This window comes from Canis aureus, chromosome 6 (assembly GCF_053574225.1).
Source record: "Canis aureus isolate CA01 chromosome 6, VMU_Caureus_v.1.0, whole genome shotgun sequence".
Lineage (NCBI taxonomy): Eukaryota > Metazoa > Chordata > Mammalia > Carnivora > Canidae > Canis > Canis aureus.
Genome location: NC_135616.1, coordinates 71,330,099 through 71,349,872, shown reverse-complemented (window position 1 = coordinate 71,349,872; position 19,774 = coordinate 71,330,099). Strand labels below are relative to the sequence as shown.

General features: G+C 49.6%; 1 protein-coding gene across 2 annotated transcripts in view; it reads left to right on the top strand.

Moving 5' to 3' along the window:
- The window catches only part of TRAF5 (TNF receptor associated factor 5), a 47,349-nt gene that overhangs the window by 11,169 nt on the left and 16,406 nt on the right, over positions 1-19,774 (top strand). For both annotated transcript variants that reach the window (XM_077902197.1, XM_077902198.1), the window contains exons 2-3: positions 15,966-16,184; positions 17,432-17,489. In XM_077902197.1, coding sequence (XP_077758323.1) covers positions 15,967-16,184; positions 17,432-17,489 — 276 coding nt within the window. In that variant the 5' untranslated portion in view covers position 15,966. The remainder of the gene's footprint in view (positions 1-15,965; positions 16,185-17,431; positions 17,490-19,774) is intronic.

Sequence of the window (19,774 nt, the reverse complement as noted above, 5' to 3'; positions counted from 1 at the left end):
CAGTTTAGCGCTGCCTTCAGCCCAGGGCCTGATTCTTGAGACCCCGGATTGAGTCCCACGCCAGGCTCCCTGCATGGAGCCTGCTTTTCCTTCTAGTCTCTGCCTCTCTCTCACACACATTATTACTCTCATGAATAAATAAATAAAATTAAAAAAAAAAACCCAAGCCGACTTCTACCTATACCAAGAGATCCCAATTCTGAAATACCTCCATAGGGTGGGCTACAATATTGCAACAAGTAGGCTCCCCAAACAGAGGTCTGCTTCTCTGGGGTAAGGTGTCCCAGCCAGCACCTTTATCATGCTCCAGGGCACACTCGAGGGCATACGTTTGTATTTTGTAGATAGGCATGGTCCCCACCCGGACTGAACTGTCTGGGAACGGGAACTGTCTGGCAACTTGGGATCCCCCCCCCCACACACATACACACAGTAGAATGAGGCAAGTGTTCTGCATACAGCAGGCGCTGAATAAATGCTGACTAAGGAGTGAAGGGTGGACATGCGTGGATATTAAGTGCTTATTGATGTGTCAGGCACTGTGTGAATTACACATTTGATCTTCACTCCAAGCCTTAGAGGCAGGTACTATTATTGTCCAATGTTCTGGATGAAGATGAGATGACACAGGTAAGGGACTGAACCGGCGGCGCCTGACTCCAGAGCTGGTCTCCCAGCTGTGCTGCCTCTCACCCAGACCTCCGTCTTGGGGTCGGGTGGGGTGTTGGTACATTTTCCTCTGGCCATGACACAGGGTGAAGAGCACTGGATTTGGAGTCAGGAAGCCTGGAGTGACATTCCTGCTCCACCACGTGCTAGCTGTGCGCGATTTGGGGCAAGTTGCTTGACAGCTCAGGCCCCGGGTACTTCATCCGAGAGGTGACGATGCTAATATTGCCACAGGGTTCGTGTGAGGACTGGGTACGATGTTGTATGTAAAAATAGAAACAGCTAAGTACTGGTGTGTGTAAGTGGTAGTGTTATGATGATTATCTTGAAAAACATCAAATCGTGGAACCCCTAAGATTACCCAAAAAAGTTGTCGGAGGGCTATAGATCGGAGGAAACCCAACAGGCCTTGCTGCAACCAAAATAGTGCCCCCGTACACATTTTTATTTACTGATGTTTCTGCGTGAGATTTGGTTTGATGAGTTTCAGTTTTTTAAAAAGCTGCGACACCCTTGGCTAGCCGATCCCCTAAGCCCTCTCACAGTTGACTGGCTCAGTTGTTGGGGGGGGGGGAGCCATTTTTTCAAATTCTTTCTCTTTCTCTTGGGACCGCCCCCCCCCCATGCTCCCTTCCTTCTCTCCCTCTTCTGCCGTCCTGATCCCAAGAACCCGACGTCCAGGGTTGTGTGAGGGGCTACAGCATTGGGTGAGGGGGACTCTAGGATGCCCACCCAGGTGTGGCCTGGGCGTCTGCGGTACACCTGGAGTAGCAGACCTCAGGAAGCTTCTAGGCTGTATACTGCCACAATACAGAGCTGGCATGAGAGGGTCACCTCGGGTCCCATCCGCTTCCTCCCTGGGCCCGGGGCCAGAGCTGGCCTCGCCGCTGGTCAGGAGTGGATTGCTCTGTCTGCCTCTCGCACAACATTGACCCGTGGCCCAGCCACAGCCTCTCCCGGCTCTGAGGCAGTGGGCAGTAGTGTGTCCACGTCTGTGGTCAGCTTTGGAGCTGTGACCCTAGCACAGAGGCAGCTGTGCATGAGCCTGTGGGAGAGACGGGGCACAGCTAGAGTGATGTTGGCCTTTGGTAGCTAAAAGCCACCAAAAGGTCAGGCCGAGACTTCTGAATCCACCTGCCACGTCTGTTCTGTATCCTGTCTAGGAGGTCTCAGGCCTCTCCCCTTTCCCTGGAGCACCCATAGGCCAGGGAGGGTGGGCCCGGGCCAAGGCTTTTGAATTGCGAGCCTGGTCTCAACCCCTTGTCTGTTGGCTGTGCATCCAAGCTGCCACGTGGCTCCACCAGCTGGGCCCCTGGGCTCCTTGTCTCCCTGTGTATGGGAGAAGACAGGATGGTTGGGAAGGGAGAGGGCGAGAAGACCGTAAGGCTGCAATGACGCCCCAGGATGCCATGAAGTAGGGACTCCCACCCACATTTGGAAAGAAGTCTGGTTGGGATGCGGCGGCCTTTCCCAGGAGGAGGGGTGGGAGTTTGGCAGGAATGAGGGACAGAGGCTGACCCAGACTCAGGGGAGTCCCGCAGGGAGCCCTGCAGAAGCGTGGTCAGGGCGGGGAGAAGACCACACAGCACAGTGTCCCCACGGCCAAGGGCTCAGGGGGTTTCAAGGAGGAAGTACTAAATGCCACATAAAGGGCAGGAGGGCCGTGATTTTGGGCAGGCTAATTGGCAAGTCTGCTTGTGTGATTACAGTTTAGGTCGTTGAACTAATATAATACGCTTTTCCAAACTCCCTAGGGCACCCCCCTCCCCCCCAACACCCAGATGATTCGGGCTCCCCAGCTTATTCAAGGGCAGGGTACAGAGAACTGGGGGAGGAGGCAAGGCTGCAGGGAGGTGCCTGTGGGATCCTAAGGGGGACGCAGGCCTGCAGGCACTGACCTGGACCCAGGAAAGGAAGGTGGGGGAGGGGGAGAGGGGAGGGGGCCCGTGGGGGTGCTGGTCGGAGGAAGTGTGATGGGGGGGTGCAGGGGGTGGCGTGAAGACCCCCAGCCCCTCAGTGCTGCATCACTCTTTTCCCCATCAGTGTCTGTGTACAGCAGGCCCTCAGCAAAGGATGGATTTACAAAAAGTGATTGAGTGAATGAACTTTTTTTTTAAAGATTTTATTTATGTATTCATGAGAAACACAGAGAGAGAGGCAGAGACGTAGTCAGAGGGAGAAGCAGGCCCCATGCAAGGAGCCTGATATGGGACCCCATCCTGGGACCGCGGGATCACGCCCTGAGCCGAAGGCAGACGCCCAACTACTGGGCCACCAGACGTCCCGAGTGAATGAACTTTTGGTGGGGGTGAGTCCGGTGTAACCCTGAATTCGGAATAAGGCATCGGGTGAGGTGAGGAGGAGAACGAGAAAGGAGAAAGGCAGCTGTGGGGGGAGGAAGAGCAGTTAGCTTAGTTAAGGGTCTCCGACGAGGGGGAGCAGCGCCCAGTGTTGGGGAGGGGCTGGCTGGTATCTGGGGAATTCACGGAAATAGGTGCAACTTCTGCATAAGGAGTGAAGATGAGTCGCCGGCCGGGCCCACCCACAGGGCTGTCGTGTGACTCGAGCCTTAATGGGGGTGCTGACTGTAGGGGAGGGGACAGCGGGCGGGCTCGCAGGGCTCCACTCAGTGATCAGAACTGCCACTCATCGCCATCACTTTGGGCCGGCCAGGGGATGGGGGGTAGGAATATAGGGGTGCAGAAAGAGCAAAGTGCGGTCCCAGCAAACGAGTGAGCGAGGAAACACATACAAGCGTGAAAAAGACAGAGGAAGGGGCACCTGGGTGGCTCTGCGATTGGACGTCTGCCTTCGGTTGGACATCTGCCTTCGGCTCGGGGATCACGGGGTGTGATCCCGGGGTCCTGGGATGGAATCCCATATCCGGGTCCCCACAGGGAGCCTGCTCCTCCCTCTGCCTGTGTCTCTGCCTCTCTCTCTGTGTGTCTTTCATGAATAAATAAATAACATCTTGGGAAAAAAAAAAAAAGGACACAAGAAGCTAAAGGGGAATATTTAGGGAGGTTGCACTGAGGTGAAGGGGGGACCAAGGTCATGGTCTCCTACGTGAAGGGGTGTCTTCAGGAAAAGGGCCTGGGCTCTCTCCCTATGGTCCCAAATGACTCCCAACCTCCCCCTCTCGTTGCCCTCATTCTTCCCCATCTCAGTGGACAGCAGCACCTCCATGTAGGTGTTGAGGCCCGATCCTGACATCAGGGCATCAGCCTCCGGTCCTCCCTGCCTCCAAGCGTCATATGCAGTCAGTTGATGCTCCATTTCCCTGCCACCACCATAGGCCAGGTCCATGCCGTCTTCCCCGACGGCTGCACTGTGTCCTGACTGCTCTCCCCTGCGCGCCCCGCACCCCGGCCCTCACCATCCGCTCTCTGTGCCGCATCCGGTGTGGTCTCTTCAGCCCCAAGGCAGACACTGCCATTAGCTCCCTGAATACCCGTGCTGCTTCCCGTTCCTTTGATCTCAGAACAAACCCAGACTTTCCTGTGGGCGACCAGGCCCATGTGATCTGGCTTCTTCCCTGCCTCCCCCAGTCCTTCCTCTTGTCCCTGACATTAGGCAACACGGGCCTCCTCTCTGTTTCTCAAACACGCCAAGGCCTTTCCCAGAACTGGCCGCTACCCTTGCTGCCCTCTGCCTGCAGCGTCGGTCCTGCTACTCCTCACCCTTGCTCCTGCTCATCCTCCCCTCGCTGTTCAAGTATCACCCCCTCCAGGAGGCCTTCCTGTCTACAGAGGCTGCTTCTGTTTCTCTATCTTCACACCCTGTTCGTTTCCTTTAGAGGATTTGTCACGGTTTGTAACGGCCTCCTTTGTTGTCACTCCCTTGTCTCCTCCGTGAGACTGTACAAGCCCCACGGGAGTAGGCTTGAACCCTCTCTCTCTTGTTCTTTCCTGGCTCCCAGAGCCTGATACAGTGCCCCCGCCCCCGCCGTCAGTCAGGTTATCCTCGGGGTGGGAGGATATTGATGGAGGGGCTCTGGGGCAAATGCTTAATAATAATAATTGCCCTCATAGCACTTCCTGTGTACCCCCATTAGAAGCTCTTCATGCATAGGGAGGGTGAGCAAACTTGTTCTGTAAAGAACCAAGTAAGAAGTATTTTAGGCTTTGGGCCGTATGGTCTGTGGCACAACTGCTCAACTTGGCTGTGGTGGCAAAAAACAAATAACAACAACAACAACAACAACAACAAACACAAAAAGACAACCCCAACCATAGATGATATGTAAACAAATGAACGTGGCTGTGTTCTGGTAGAACTTTATTTACAAAAGCAAGTGGCAGGGCCGGCTGACTCGTGACATATAGCATTAGCTTAGTTAATCTTCAGAGATTCTGTGAGATAGCTACGATTATCATTATCAATATTTTTTAGCTGAAAAAAACTGAGAAGCGTAAAGACCGAGTAACTTGCTGGGCATCATACAGCTCTTCAGGGATATAATCAGGATTTGTGCCCAGGCAGGTGGATTCCAGAGTCCATGGGGGTGGCCACCGTACCACACTGCCTCTGAGCAGGCTTTGGAGAAGCAGAGAGGGACCCCAGCACCTCCTTATCGCCTGTGGGCCCCACTGCTTTCTGGCCATGGGACCTCTCCACGTTTCCTCGTTCAACAAGTTGGGGATCATAAGGTTGCTGTCGGGATTGAAATGAGACCATGTAGTGACGCCTGGGTGGCTCAGTGGTTGAGCATCTGCCTTTGGTTCCGGGTGTGATCCTGGGGTCCTGGGATCGAGTCCCACATTGGGCTCCCCCAGGGAGCCTGCTTCTCCCTCTGCCTGTGTCTCTGCCTCTCTCTCTGTGTCTCTCATGAATAAATAAAATCTTTCAAAAAAAAAAATCAAGACCATGTAGATAAATTAGCTGGCTCTGAGCCTAGACATAGCCTCACTGAGTGTAATCCTGACCTATAGCCAATTCCAACCCTTAGGTGCCATTCACATCTTTCCGTATCATCCCCTTGGCATCTGCCCGCCTCCTTCAGATTTACCCTAGTGTGTCTTCACGGCCCTCCTTCCAGTGAGGTCTCTCAGTAATCCTAGAGTTCCCCTATTTAAGGAAACACCGACAGTGCTCTGGGGCTGGCTCTGAGAACCTGGATACTGATGAGGACAGCCCCTCCCTGAGGAGCTGGCCGAGGAGCTGGCCCAGGACAGCAGGGAGGGCTGGAAAAGGATTGGCACTGAGGCTGGTGGGGAGAGACTGGAGTCAAAGCTTCCTCCAGGGGAAGCTTTCATGTGGGAAGATCAGTAGCCTTCTAATTTTTTGGAGGGGATGGGGGGGTTAAATGCAGAGAGCAAATCTGAAAGGTCTGCTCCAGCATCACTTGGAGCCAGGTGGATCCAGGCTGGGTTCTGAGGCTTCCCCGTGAGCACGATTGATGTTGAGGAAGCAGCTGGCACAGGGTACATGTGGGTCAGGCACCCCAGGGGGGGCGCAGGGATGCCCTTCCGCCCTGGAACCCCCTGTTCTTCACCAGCCATGCTTTGCTGCCCTCCCAGTAAAATGAGGAACCAGGGGTTTCCTGACAGCTTGGAGAGAAATCACACTTCTCTTCAAAGGAATTAAAATCTTACGCCCATCATTTGTCCTGCATCCAAGAAAACCCTCTCCCGAGAAAGGATAAGGAAAAGAAAGAACGAAAAAAATACCCCCAGACCTTTGCCTGTGCAACGCCAAAGTCAGCCATCCCGTGGACAGGCAGCAGGTCGGGAGGCTGTCGTCACCTACTGTCTTGGCTGTCGTGGTGTCACCTGGCCTTTGCATGGTCTCCCTCCCACGTTACGCCTGATAGAAAATGGCCTCGTTACTTCTGCGTTTTTCCAAGGCCCTTCCTCTTTGTCTAACCTACATGGTTAAAGGTTATTGAAAATAAAACCAGTTTCGCTCAGAAGTCACATATTGACGTATTGTTGTTGTGTTAAGCTCCGGAAACGTTAGAGAGGAAGAGAAGGTCAAGGGTTGGAGCAGAGGCCTAGCCGTTGTCATGAGAGGTTGCGTCTTCCAAGGAAAGCTCTTTCTGGGCCATTGCAGACAGAGGCTCTGGTGACCACTTTCAATGCAAGTCCCTTCTCCCTCAGGCCATGTGGATAACCTCCTAGAGTGTCTTTCTTCTTCCTCTTCTTCTTTCTCCTCCTCCTCCTCTTTCTTCTTCTTCTCCTTCTCCTCCTCCTCCTCCTCCTCCTCCTCCTCCTCCTCCTTTTTCCTGGTAGTAACTGTTCTCCCTAGAAGAGCAGAATCTCAGAATTCAAGGGCCAGCTGGTGAGCACATGCTGAGGGGTTGGCTGAGCTCATGCACAGATTCCAGAGTCTTCTTGAGTCACTGCATCTTGGGGTTAACATTTTAACTTCTCCTCATCACTAACCGTGTCCCCCTCCCCCCTTTGATTTCAGGCCAGAACCGATTGTAGGCTCTCGGGAGGGTCTGGGGAAGAACCTACTAGCACCTGCCCCCCTGTTGCTGAATGTGAGTGTCAGTCAGGGAGTTGGCTCCTTATGCTTCTGGAGAGGCCTGAATGGAGCTGAGAAATGGGAAGTTTGCCTTCTAGAAGCCCAGCCTATGATTGGTAACTTTCATCGGCCAGTGCAGGGCTGCCCCTCCATTGCCCACAGTGCAAGGACTATCCCAGGATAGTCAGCCTTTGTGCCCCTGACTTGTCACCCGGCCCTGTAAGTCCCACCTGTCAGACAAAGCTGTCTCTCCTGACTCTGCCACTCTCAGGATCCTTGCTTACAAAGGAGCCCCGGGGAACACTGCAAGCCTCTCAAACCCTCCCCTCTGTACCCTTAACCAAGAGCCCCTGGACCCTAGAAGTCATTAGCAGGAGGGATCCTGGACCTAGTAAGGGGTGCAGGGTCACACAAGGCTGAAGGGGGGTTACTTTGGGGGAAGCAGCACCTGTTAAATCCCAAGTAGGAAGCAAGGAAGGGCTGCTCTGTAGCCACGGGTGTGCGTGGGAAGGGCAGACGTCAATACGGGCGTCAGAGAATTTTCCCATCTCTGTCTCTCTGGGATGTCTTCTCTCTCCAGATCTTATTTCCTTAGCACAGATCTAAACCTATTATGTCAAATGCCATCACTAAAATGACATCTGAATTATTTGTAAAGTAAAAATAATAATAATAATAATAATAATGCCCTGAGCAATTTAAAAACAATTATTGATCCCACAAAGGAAGTGTGGCCACTCCTAGAAACCGCATCATTTATTCTGGAAGAGATGTTAGATGTCCACTTGTCTGGCCCACCTCCACTCGCTTAAGACTAAGGGACCCCCAACCTCGTTATGTCCCCTACCCACATCCTTGCTGCTTTCCTTCTCTCCTTCATCCTCTCCCATTGGTGCCATCGATTATCAGTCTTCCGGACGAACCTCGGATTCATCCTCCACTGTCCCGTCCTTCAGCCCTTGCACTGAACCCATTTCTAAATCTCTGCATTTTACCTCAGAAATGCCTCACAAACGTGGCTTCTCTCTGCCCCTGCCTTGACTCAGGCCACTGTCATCCTCCTTCGGTCTGGATGGGGTCCAGGTACTAGCCTCTTCCCTAAACTCCCTGCGTGGACCTGTCCTAAATGTTTAGCATCCCTAAAACTACCAAAACCATGGGGCAATATTTAGAACTTCCAACTGTGGCATTCATTCAGGGCTCTTCACGCGATGCTCCTCCCCTCTCTCCACATTACATCTCACAGAGACCTTTCTAGTGGTTTCTGACAGGAATTCCTTAAACAGAAATCGGCTTACGCAGGTGATGGCAAAGCTGGGAAGCTGAAAGGAAGATTCGGGGTGAAGCAACTCAGAGATGAGTCCTGGCAGGAGGCGGCCCACCTCCACCCCCCCTAGAGCTTAGGAGCTGGGGATTACCCTCAGCTGGCCTGGCAGGAGCTAGGCCACACAGCCAGGGGCCATCTGGTGGTGAGGAAAGCCATGGAGGAGATCCATGGGAGACAAATACTCTGGATTCTCCCTTCGGCCCACCCTTCAGTCACTTGACAGTTCTCTTGTTGGCTGAACCCAGCCAGAAGCCACGGAGCCCAGGAAACAGAGTTTGTGGGGGTCCACCCTCACCCCACCTCGTGATGTAGACCAGAGCAGGAGAGCAGACAGTGGATCTGAGAACAAACGAGCAAATGACTGGCATGTTCCCATAATTCCACTTGAGCTAGAGTTAATTACTAACCATTCCAGAACTTTCGTGATATTCTCGGGGAAATTCTTGTATCTCTTTCATCTAGAAAGGAGAAGGGGTACTTTCTTCGTGACCAGCTGAGATGTTTTCTTCTCTGGGAAGTCAACACAGACACCTCGGAAAGCATTAGCTACCCCCCACCTGGGCTTAGTTCTTTTGTACTGCTTGCAACCAGGGCATTATAACGCCTCATTCTTGGATCTGATTGCCTCTGCATGACTTGGAGGCTCTCTGTGGCAGATGTAGTATCATAGATCTCTGCAGTCTTGGGACCCAGTCCAGGACATGTGCATGCTGAGTCCGTGCGGGGATAGACAAACGAGGGAAGTGTGGGGGTGTCTTGTTTAGGGTTGCATAGCTGGTGAGCTGCAGAGCAGGGATGGATGGAGCTCAGGTCTCTGGCCCTGTGCCATTTTCCCTTTCTTTCTTTCTTTACTTGAGAAGAGCACACGAGAAGAGGGGAGGGGAAGGGAGGGGTAGAGGGAGAAGGAGAAGCAGACTCCCTGCTCAGCAGGGAGCCTGACATGGGGCTCCATCCCAGGACCCTGAGATCAGGATCGGAGCCCAAGGCAGATGCTTAACCGACTGAGCCACCCAGCCCCCGCCCCACCACCACCATGCCATTTTCACTCAGGAGTTTCATCCACAGTAACTCGTAACTCCCAAGAATCAGATCTTGAAAACTCTGGAAGCATATAGTTCCTGGGCTTATGTCTTACAAAGTATAAAGTGATTGGGGTGCCTAGGTGGCTCAGTCAGCTGAACCTCCTACTCTTGGTTTTTGGCTTGGGTCATGATATCAGGGTTGTAGGATCAGGCTCCACACTTGACAAAGGAGTCTCCTTGAGATTCTCACTCCCTCTGCCCCCCCCCCCATCCTGCTTGCTCTGTCTCTCTCTTTCTCAAAATAAATAAATAAATCTTTCCCCCAAACACCCAAAGTTTAAAATCATTTATAAAAACATTCCCAAGTTCTCCAGATCTTCATTAATCTAAACAAGGTATTTGGGATCCTATGGAAGTAGTATGGACATACGGACAATCTACCTTTCTTTCTTTCTTTTTCTTTTTTCCTACCTTTCTTTTTTAAACCTGAAACTGAATTCTGCTAGATAGGTGTCCTTTTTACTGTAACTAAAACCTAAACTCTTGTCGCTTCAGAATGTTAGACAGTTCATTATGTATTCCCCAAAAATGAATCCAAAGGAATTTGTCAGGAAAGAACTTAAATCCTGACATCCACAGCTTTCCTTTGGAATTCCTAGAAAATTCTCAAGGAAAAGAGGCAGCAATTTAAAAGCTAAAAAATGATGTTGATAAGAAACTCAGTAAGAGTGCTTGAAGAGCATATTGTATGTGATTTTTTTTATCTTTTTAGGTTCAAGTCCATAACTTTTCTGCAAGAGGACCTCACTGTGAGTTCCATCAATGGCAGGAATAAGGCACTGTTCACTGCAGTAGGGAGAAATACAAGCTCTCGTAGTAATTTTGATGACTTTCTTTTCTTATTTGCAAGAACTGAACTCTTTTTGCTCTTCCTGTTACATAAGCTATTATACCCAAAGGGGAAAAATTTCAATAAAATGGAACTCATTTATTTCCACTAAATAGCTGCCTGGGAATGTCAGAGTACTAGCTGGAAATGTTCAATTAATTAGAGAAATATGTTTGTTCGACCAAGAAACAGCAGCCTTTATGGTCGTATTACTGGGACTCTCTCATGTCCGTGAACAGATTGAGTTGATTCCATTTGGGGGTGCTTATCATGGGCCCAAAGAAGCTTCAGAGGAAAGACACAGATCCTGCCCTGGGAGAGAGAGATCACAGTTCAGTTTATACACAAGAACACTGTCCTGAAACATCTAAAGTACATATTGTGTTGCAGAACATAAGTGCTTATTTTGTTTAAAAAAAATCTAATGAGATAAAAACTCAATTTCATAAACACAAATACTGGACAAGACAACAGATAAGAGAGTGAACAAGGTCAGTAGATGACTTGTGCATGCTGCCCACAGCTGGGCTAGACACAAAGGTTGGGGGTCAGGGGGCATCAGGTCCTCAGGCCTCTGCAGGCCATTCAGCGATGTAAGGAGGCCATGGGGGTCACAAGCATCCTGGACAGCCCCCCCCAGGGGTTCCCAGAGTGTGCTGCTGGAGGGCCGGGGGGCTGGAGCAGCTCTTACCAGGAAGGCAGCTAATAGGCTCTTACTTAGTTCAGGTATGTTCAGGCACAGAAGTTGGCAAATTGTACAAATTTACCTCCCTGAAGCCCTTTCAGGGGACCTGCATGGGCAAACTATTTTCATAATACTCCTAAGATCTCCTTTGCCTTTTTTGCTCTCCTTTCCTGAGCAGACAGTGGTGCTTCCCGAAAGTTAAGTGATGTGTGATACTGTAACAAATTCTGTGTGTGGGAGTATCAGCCTCGAGAACCTGCCTGTCTTCTATTAAGCCCAAGAAGGTGTGCGAAAAATGTAAAAACAATGCTACTCTTCTCACTCATTTTTTTCATTTTGGAAAATGGCTATTTTTTAAATAAAAATGCTATTTATGTTAACATATAGTTGGCTCATTATTTTTTTTAAAGATTTATTTATTTATTTATTTATTTATTTATTTATTTATTTATTTATTCATGATAGAGAGAGAGAGGCAGAGACACAGGCAGAGGGAGAAGCAGGCTCCATGTCGGGAGCCCGACGTGGGACTCAATCCCGGGACTCCAGGATCACACCCTGGGCCAAAGGCAGGCGCTAAACCGCTGAGCCACCCAGGGATCCCTGGCTCCTTATTATCTTAAAATGAATTAATAAATAAATATATTTATTAAAGCCCTTAGATTTTTAAGGGATTTATTTATTTGAGAGAGAGGAAGAGAGAGAGAGAGCATGTGCGTGAGCAAAAGGAGCAGAGGGAGAGAATCCCAAGCAGACTCCACGCTGAGCACAAAGCCCGCTGCAATCCCACAACCCTGAGATCATGACCTGAGCCAAAACCGAAGTAGAATGTTTAACCAACTGCGCCACCCAGGCGCCCCTAAACTCCTCAGTGTTAATCTCAAATTGGTAAATACTGATGCTATAACCCACATAAGCAAAAATCGTGTCCTCAATTTTTTTTTATTTTTTAGAGTGGTTTTAGACTCACAGCAAAATTGAGCAGAAGGTACAGAGATTTCCCACAGACCCTCACACATGCATGGCCTCTGCCACGATCAACATCCCCCACCCCCAGAGAGGTATGTTTGTCCCAGCTGATGAACCTACATTGCGTAGGGGAGGACAAAGAACTTCCCCTCTACTCTTCTGAGTTCTTCGCCGAGACCCCTGTGATAAATGACAGATTAGCAAGAGGAAAAACAAACAGAAAGTTATTAACATATATAACTCGTGTATGCATGGGAGATACCCAGGGAAAAATGAGTAGCTCTCTGAGGTGGCTTGGGATTCAGGCTTGAACACCATGCTAAGAGGCAAAGGGGAGAAGGGGAGAGGGAAGTAGGCCTCTTAGGGGAGAGTGAATTATTTTTAGGAGAGATAAATGGGCCCTTAGTAGATTAGGTGGGAGATGTGATAGTTTGTAACCAAGTTTGTCTGGGTATCACCTTCTAGTTTCTTCTGTGATTAGTCACTATTTTCTGGTGATGAGACTCCTGGAGAGGTGGTTGATAATAATTGAGTTTGTTTTGGAGGATCTGTCTTTAGACAGAGAAAGTGTTGTTTTAGGACAAATGTGTAATGACATGTACCTACCATTAGAGTATCATACCAAGTATTTTCACTGCCCTAAAAGTCCTCTGTGCGCCGCCTATTCATCTCTCCCCACCTCCATCCTGACTCCTGGCAACCACTAATCTTTTGACTGCCTCCATAATTTTGTCTTTTCCAGAATATCTTCTAGTTGGAACCGTACAGTATGCAGGCTCTTCAGATTGGCTTCTTTCACAACTAATATGCATTTCAGATCCCTCCACGCCTTTTCGTGGCTCCATAGCTCATTTCTTATTAGTGCTGAAGGATACCCTACTGTCTGGATGTACCCACAGTTTATCCATTCACCCACTGTTGGACATCTCAGTGGCTTCTAAGTTTGGGCAGTTATGAATAAAGCTCCTATAAACATCTGTGTGCGGGGTTTTATGTGGACATAGGTCTCCCGTGGGTAAATACCGAGGAAGGATTGCCAGATGGTAAGAAATGTCTAATAAGAAACTGCCAGGCTGGCTTCCCACGTGTTGTATTCCCACTCCCCTTCCCCCACCCCCACGGTGAGTGAGGACTCCTGCCCCTTCACATCCTTACCAATATCTGGGATCGTCAGGGTTGGGGATCTGGGCCATTCTAGTAGGTGAATAGTGGTATCTCGTTCTTATTTGTATTTTGCTGACAACATATGATGTGGAGGACCTTTTCATATGCTTGTGTGCCCTCTGCCTGTCTTCTCTGGTGAGGTGTATTTTGAATAACAGTCCTTTATCAGATGTGCCTTTTGAAAATATTTTCCCCCACTCTGTGGCTTATTTTCTCCTTCTCTTGACCATGTCTTTTGCATAGCTGAAATTTTTAATTTTAATGAAGTCCAGTTTATGAATTCTTTATTTTATGGTTTGTGCCTTTGGTTGTTATCTCTAATAAGTTATTGCCATACCCCAGATCATCTAGATTTTCTCCCATGTTGTCTTCTGGGAGTTTAATAGTTTCATCATCATAATTAAGACTTGTTAAATCTCAAGAGTAAACCTAGTAAAAAGGGGAACAGTCACATCTCCTACAGTTCACCTACCACCCTTGAAGCTCTGCAGGAAGCATATGCAGAAAGGAAGAGGTGGGGCTTTGGTCTCAAACCCCAGGATTAAAACAAAAACAAAAAGCCCTGTCCTGCAGGGCTCCTCCAGAGTTCTCTCTGTTGAGAGAACAGCCTTATCTACTGAGAAAGGCCAGTTGCTTTCTCTGCTCCATTCTCACAGGGCACACCCCAGACTGAGCTGGCTCCAGCTCTGGGTGAGGCCAGCAGCTGACTTGAGCAGGGCTGGCTGCCGGATGGCGCCCATCTCTGGCCTTCACTGTCAGGCCACGCAGCTGCTCTCTGGCCCAGTTGACCTCATCAGCTGCAGGACAGTCTTGAGGGATCCCAAGAGCAAGCCAGAGCAAGCAAGCCTGAAGGCCAAGCCTTCCTGTTCCCTCGCCACGTGGAAAGATGTCACCCCCAGGTGCCACCCTTGATTGCCTCCCAGCCTTGCCAGACACCCTCAAAGCACCACTGCTGGCACTGTGCCAAAAGTCAGAGCATCCCTCCTGGGGAGGCAGGGCTGGGTTCAGCAGATCCATAAGGGTCCAGCGATCAGGTGTCTGTGCAAGAAAGTCTAGACTTGTCATCAGACTTCAAAGATGGAGAAACACCTTCCTTTTTTTTTTTTTAAAAGATTTTATTTATTTATGAGAGACACATAGAGAGAAGCAGAGACATCGGCAGAGAGAAAAGCAGGTGCCCCACAGGGAGCCTGATGCAGGACTCGATCCAAGGACCCCAGGATCCCAACCTGAGCTGAAGGCAGACGCTCAACCACTGAGCCACCCAGGTGCCCCGGGGGAAGTCCTTCCTTATAAAGTTGAAGGATCACTGTGTTAGAAGGCAACACTAGTTAGGGCCGTCCTGTTGAAGGTTTGTCAGAGTCCATTCAACAATATTAATTCAACAAGTAGTTGATTTGTTCTCCACATCTGGCTCAGTGCTCAGGGCTGGAGCTGTACCGATGAGTAAGACCGGATGTGATCTGTGTGTTTTTGAAGAGCACTGATATAAATCAGCTACTCACACAAATGCATGTCTAATTTAAAATTAAATGTTGCTCTGAATTTCAGAACCTGGTTCTATGATAGATACAACAGTGGATGTTTAGTGTTTGGTTTTGTACACTTGTTTATTTTTGAGTTAGGTAATATATTCATGTTCAAAAATTCGAAAGGATGATAGAGTGAAACGTCACTCCCCTACCCCCCACTTCCTTGGGTGGCCCATTATCCCTCAGCCACTCCCCGGACGCCATACGTGCTTCATAGACATGAGTGGGTGTTCTGCTGTTCAGCGGGGGAAGAGGAAGTGGAGTGGAGAATAAAGACTTACCTGAGGATATGACACTTGAAATTTGAAGCACGAATGTGAAGTGAAAAAGCCTGGGAGAGGGGAAGCATTCTCGGTAGAGGCAATAGCTTATGCAAAGGCCCTGTGGCAGGAGACAGCTTGATGTATTAGACGCATAAAAAGCCTGTATTGCTCGAGTGCAGAAAGCAAGGGGAGGAGAGGTCCAGGATGCTGCTGGGTGGAGAGGATGCAGCCTTGGAGCTCTTAGCACTGTGGACTCTCCCCTAAGAGCCTGGGAAGCCACTGCATGATGCGAGGAGGTAACCTTCAATCACACTTGTGTTTTGAAAAATGTTACCCCGGCTAGAATAAGGAGAATGGATCGGAGGGGAACACAGTTTAATGCACTTATTTAGGTTGGGTGAGAAACGATGCGGCTCGGTGGCGGTGAAGTATGTACCTATATTGCAAGAAATGATATGCAAGGTGCTTGCTTCTGGAAAACGTTAACAAGTGTTTGTTTCGGTTCTTGCAACTGAGTGGAAGGAAACTTCCTCACCAGGGTCTGCTTAGAATGCACTTGACACGTGGCTGTGTTTGCTCCAAGCATGTGGCCAAACTCCCAGGATTACCTAGCATCCTGTAAAAGGCTGATGGACAAAGGTCCGAAGCCTCATAAATTCTTGCTAGAAGCCTTCTCTGGCCTCTGGCCGAGCACCCAAAACTAACTCCCCTGGGCGGGCGCCCTCCAGTGGCCGGAGGTCGTTACAACGTCCTAGCAGAATGACCAGGTGGGTGATGCTCCCTAATCGGGATGCAGATCCTTAGAGCCCCTGATGGCTGTGGTGGTTTGGGTATCTGCACACTGAATTTTCCTTTCCTCCCCCTCCCCAGAATGGCTTATTCCGAGGACCAAGGAGGTGTCCCCTGTGGAGCCCCTGATGGCTGTGGTGGTTTGGGTATCTGCACACTGAATTTTCCTTTCCTACCCCCCTCCCCAGAATGGCTTATTCCGAGGACCAAGGAGGTGTCCCCTGTGGTTTCATCCGCCAGAACTCCAGCAACTCCATCTCCTTGGACTTTGAGCCCCACACGGAGTACCGGTTCGTGGAGCCACTGGAAGAGCGCTACAAATGTGCCTTGTGCCACTCGGTGCTTCACAACCCCCACCAGACGGGGTGTGGGCACCGCTTCTGCCAGCACTGCATCCTGTCCTTGAGGTGAGGGGCGGGGGGGGGGGGGGGCGTCCCCGGGACCTGGGTGTCCGGGCAGCTGTTGGAATTGCTGTGGCTGGCCACGGAACCACAGAGGCGCGCAGGGGCTCCCCCAGAGCCCTTCTCCCGGAGCCCCAGAAATCACCTTCAGTTTTTATGTCTCGCCACTGCTTGCCCACAGTTGCCTTTCACCTCCTTTTTAAAAAACGATCGGAGGGGCAGCCCGGGTGGCCCAGCAGGTTAGCGCTGCATTTGGCCCAGGGCGTGATCCTGGAGACCTGGGATCGAGGCCCACGTCGGGCTCCCTGCTTCTCCCTCTGCTTGTGTCTCTGCCTCTCTCTGTGTCTCATGAATAAATAAAATCTTTTTAAAAAAAGTAACTTTAAAAAAATAATAAATACAAACGATCAGAGTGTCCTGAACGTGCAGCGTTCTGTGGGCTCCAGGTGTGCAGTGTGCTGAGCCAGGAATGCTGGTTGCTTGTTGCTCCTGAGGGTCACACCTTTGCTTAAAATGTAGACCCCACGTGGGTGCCAAGTTTGTGTTGGGAAGGGCCTGCAGTCACAGGGGGCCTTGTGGTGGTCGCTCTGACTTTGCCTTGCCCTGAGGCACAGGTGGCATCATGTCGGGAGAGGGACCTCACCCGCGATGGGTGCTGTGTGCTGCCGGGGCTGCGCCTGGGTCATGCCGTTCGGAAGGAGGAGCCCAGGAGAGTCGTGGAAGCGGGCTCTGGGGAGCTGATGTAGCACAGCAAGAAGCCGTTTCCCACCAAGCTTGGAAGGGGGGTTATGACGGCACGTTCTCATTCATTCGTGGGTTTGTCAGCGCCTGTGTGTGTTCCAGGCACCTGGCTAACACTGAGCTCTGGTGCACAGAGAGGAAGAGCCAGAGGTCCAGGGTGGAACAGGACCCAGCCTCTGCCCTCCAGAACACTCCAGTCTAGTGGAGGAGACGGGTTCTGGTACAGTGCAATTAGCAGAAGGCGGCCGGAGGACATGGACTCTGTCTGGGGGACTTACTGTTGGACCTGCGTCCTGGGGAATGAGTGGGAGTATTTCAGCAGCCGGGGGGGGAGGTGACAGCTCTTCTTGGGGGAGGGAGCAGAAGGAGGGAAGACAGAGTCTGGACTGTTGAGGTGTGCGTGTGGGGAAGGTGACTCCAAAGGGTCAAGCATGGCTGGGGCCCTGGGGCTGCTCTTGAAGAGCTGTTAAGGTCAACTCTTAATTTGGCTCTATTTTTATTTTTCTCTCCAGAGAATTAAATGCAGTCCCACTCTGCCCTGTAGATAAGGAGGTTATCAAATCTCAGGAGGTAAGAAAGTCACCACTTGGGGCACCTGGGTGGCTCCGTGGTTGAGCATCGGCCTTCGGCTCAGGGTGTGATCCTGGGGTCCTGGGATCGAGTCCTGCATCAGGCTCCCTGTGAGGAGCCTGCCTTTCTTTCCCTCTGCCTATGTCTCTGCCTCTCTCTGTATCCCTCATGAATAAATAAATAAAATCTTTAAAAAAAAAAAAAAGAAAAAAGAAAATCACCCCTTTGTTTAGGAGCTGTCTGGGTGATGGAGAAGCCAGTGCCTGAATCGAATTGGACATAGAGGTTGGAGCAGTAGAGTGGGAGAGGGGGCCTTTCTTAGAGTCCACACTCCTCTGCTGTGGGGTCAGGTCAAATCCCACACCTACCACTGTTTCAGAGTCTTGTTTGGGTCTTTATTGACCCCCACCCCCTAAATTTCTACTCTGCTCTCTTCTTACCCCCTTACTACACTGGCTCCAGGTATGCTGAATTGCTTGGAGAATTGAAACACCCCGTTTCTTGGAATTCACTTTCTCCTCTAGTCAATTCCTAAAACTTCCTTCTATTATTATTATGTCTAACAATAGCTTTATTGATATATAACTCATATGCCATAAATTTTATTTGTATAGTGTACGTATTTCTTGGGTATACACCTAGGAGTGGGATTACTGGGTCACATAATTCTATTTAGGGTCATAATGGGAACTCTAGGTGTAACATTCTGAGGAACTGTCAGACTGTTTTCCAAAGCAGCTGCACCCTTTTACATTCCAACCAGCAGGGTATGAGAGTTCTAATGTCTTTAGATCCTTGTCAAAAGCTGTTACTGTCCATCTTTTTTATTATACTCTTTCCAGTGGGCACCTGTTTCAATTTGCGTTTCTCTAATGATTAATGATATGGAGCATCTTTTCATGTGTTTGTGCATTTGTATGTCTTCTGGTAGACATGCCTATTCAGTTTCTTTGCCCATTTTTAAGTGTATTATTGGTTTCTTATTCTTGAGTTTTAAGAGTTCTTTATATAGTCTAGATACAAGGCTCTTACCAGATATATGATTTACAAATATTTTCTTCCCATTCTGTGGGTTGTCTTTTTTTTTTTTTTTTAAGGTTTCATTTATTTGAGAGAGTGTATCAGCAAGAGAGAGAGAAGGAGCAGGGAGATGCAGAGGGAGAGGGAGAAGCAGGTCCCCACTGAGCCGAGAGCCTGAGCCGGGGCTTGATCCCAGGACCCCAGGATCATGACCTGAGCTGAAGGCTGACACTTAACCAACTGAGTCACCCAGGCACCCCCTGTGGGTTGTCTTTTCTCTCTCTTGGTGGTGTCCTTTGAAGCATGAAAGCTTTCCGTTTTGATGAGGTCTTACTTGTCTGTTTGTTTAGGTTCCTTGTTCTTTTAATGTTGCATCTAAGAAACTGTTACCTAACCTGAAGATTTTCTCCCTTAAAACTTTTGTGGGTTTTTTTTTTCTTCTCTTTTTAGCGATGGGGGAGGGACAGAGGCAGAGAGAGAATCTTAAGCAGGCTCCACGCTCAGCATAGCCCAACATGAGGCTTGATTTCATGAGCCTGAGATCAAGACCTGAGCCAAAATCAAAAGCCAGACACAGCTGACTGAGCCACTCGAGCACCCCTCCCTTAAAACTTCCTTTTAAGCTCAGTTTTCTTCCTTTACAATTCTATTACAGGATGTTCAAGCGTCACCTCCTCCAGGAAGCTCCCTGAGCACCTGGTCTGATGTACATGCTCCTTCTCTATGCTCTTGTGTTGTGTTTTGCAAACACCTCTCAGAGAACAGTGCTGTGTTTGTATGTGCCTCACCCACTAGATCAGGGGTTGGCGTACTACAACGTGAGGTTTGTTGGGACAAATCCAGCCCGCCACCTGTTTTTGTATGTCCTGTGAGCTAAGAATGGTTTTCTTACAAATCATTGGAAAAAAATACAAAGAAGGGTACATAGGAACTCTGTACTATTTTTGCAACTTCTTGTGAGTCTTTAAACCATTTCAAAACAAAAAAAAGACCCTTATTTTAAAAATCAAGAAGTAAATAATGTTTTGTGACAAGCGAAAATTATGTGAAATTTACCTTTCAGTGTCTGTAAATAACATTTTATTGGAACATAGCCATGTACATTGGTTTAAGTATGGTGTACAGCAGAGCTGAGTAAGTTGCAAAAGAAAAGGTTGCACAGTAGCCTGCAAAGCTGAAAATACTGTGTGACCCTTTATGGAGAAAGTTTGCCAACCCCTGGTGTGTGCTGAAATAGCAGGTCAGCACAGCTTCAGTGACACTAC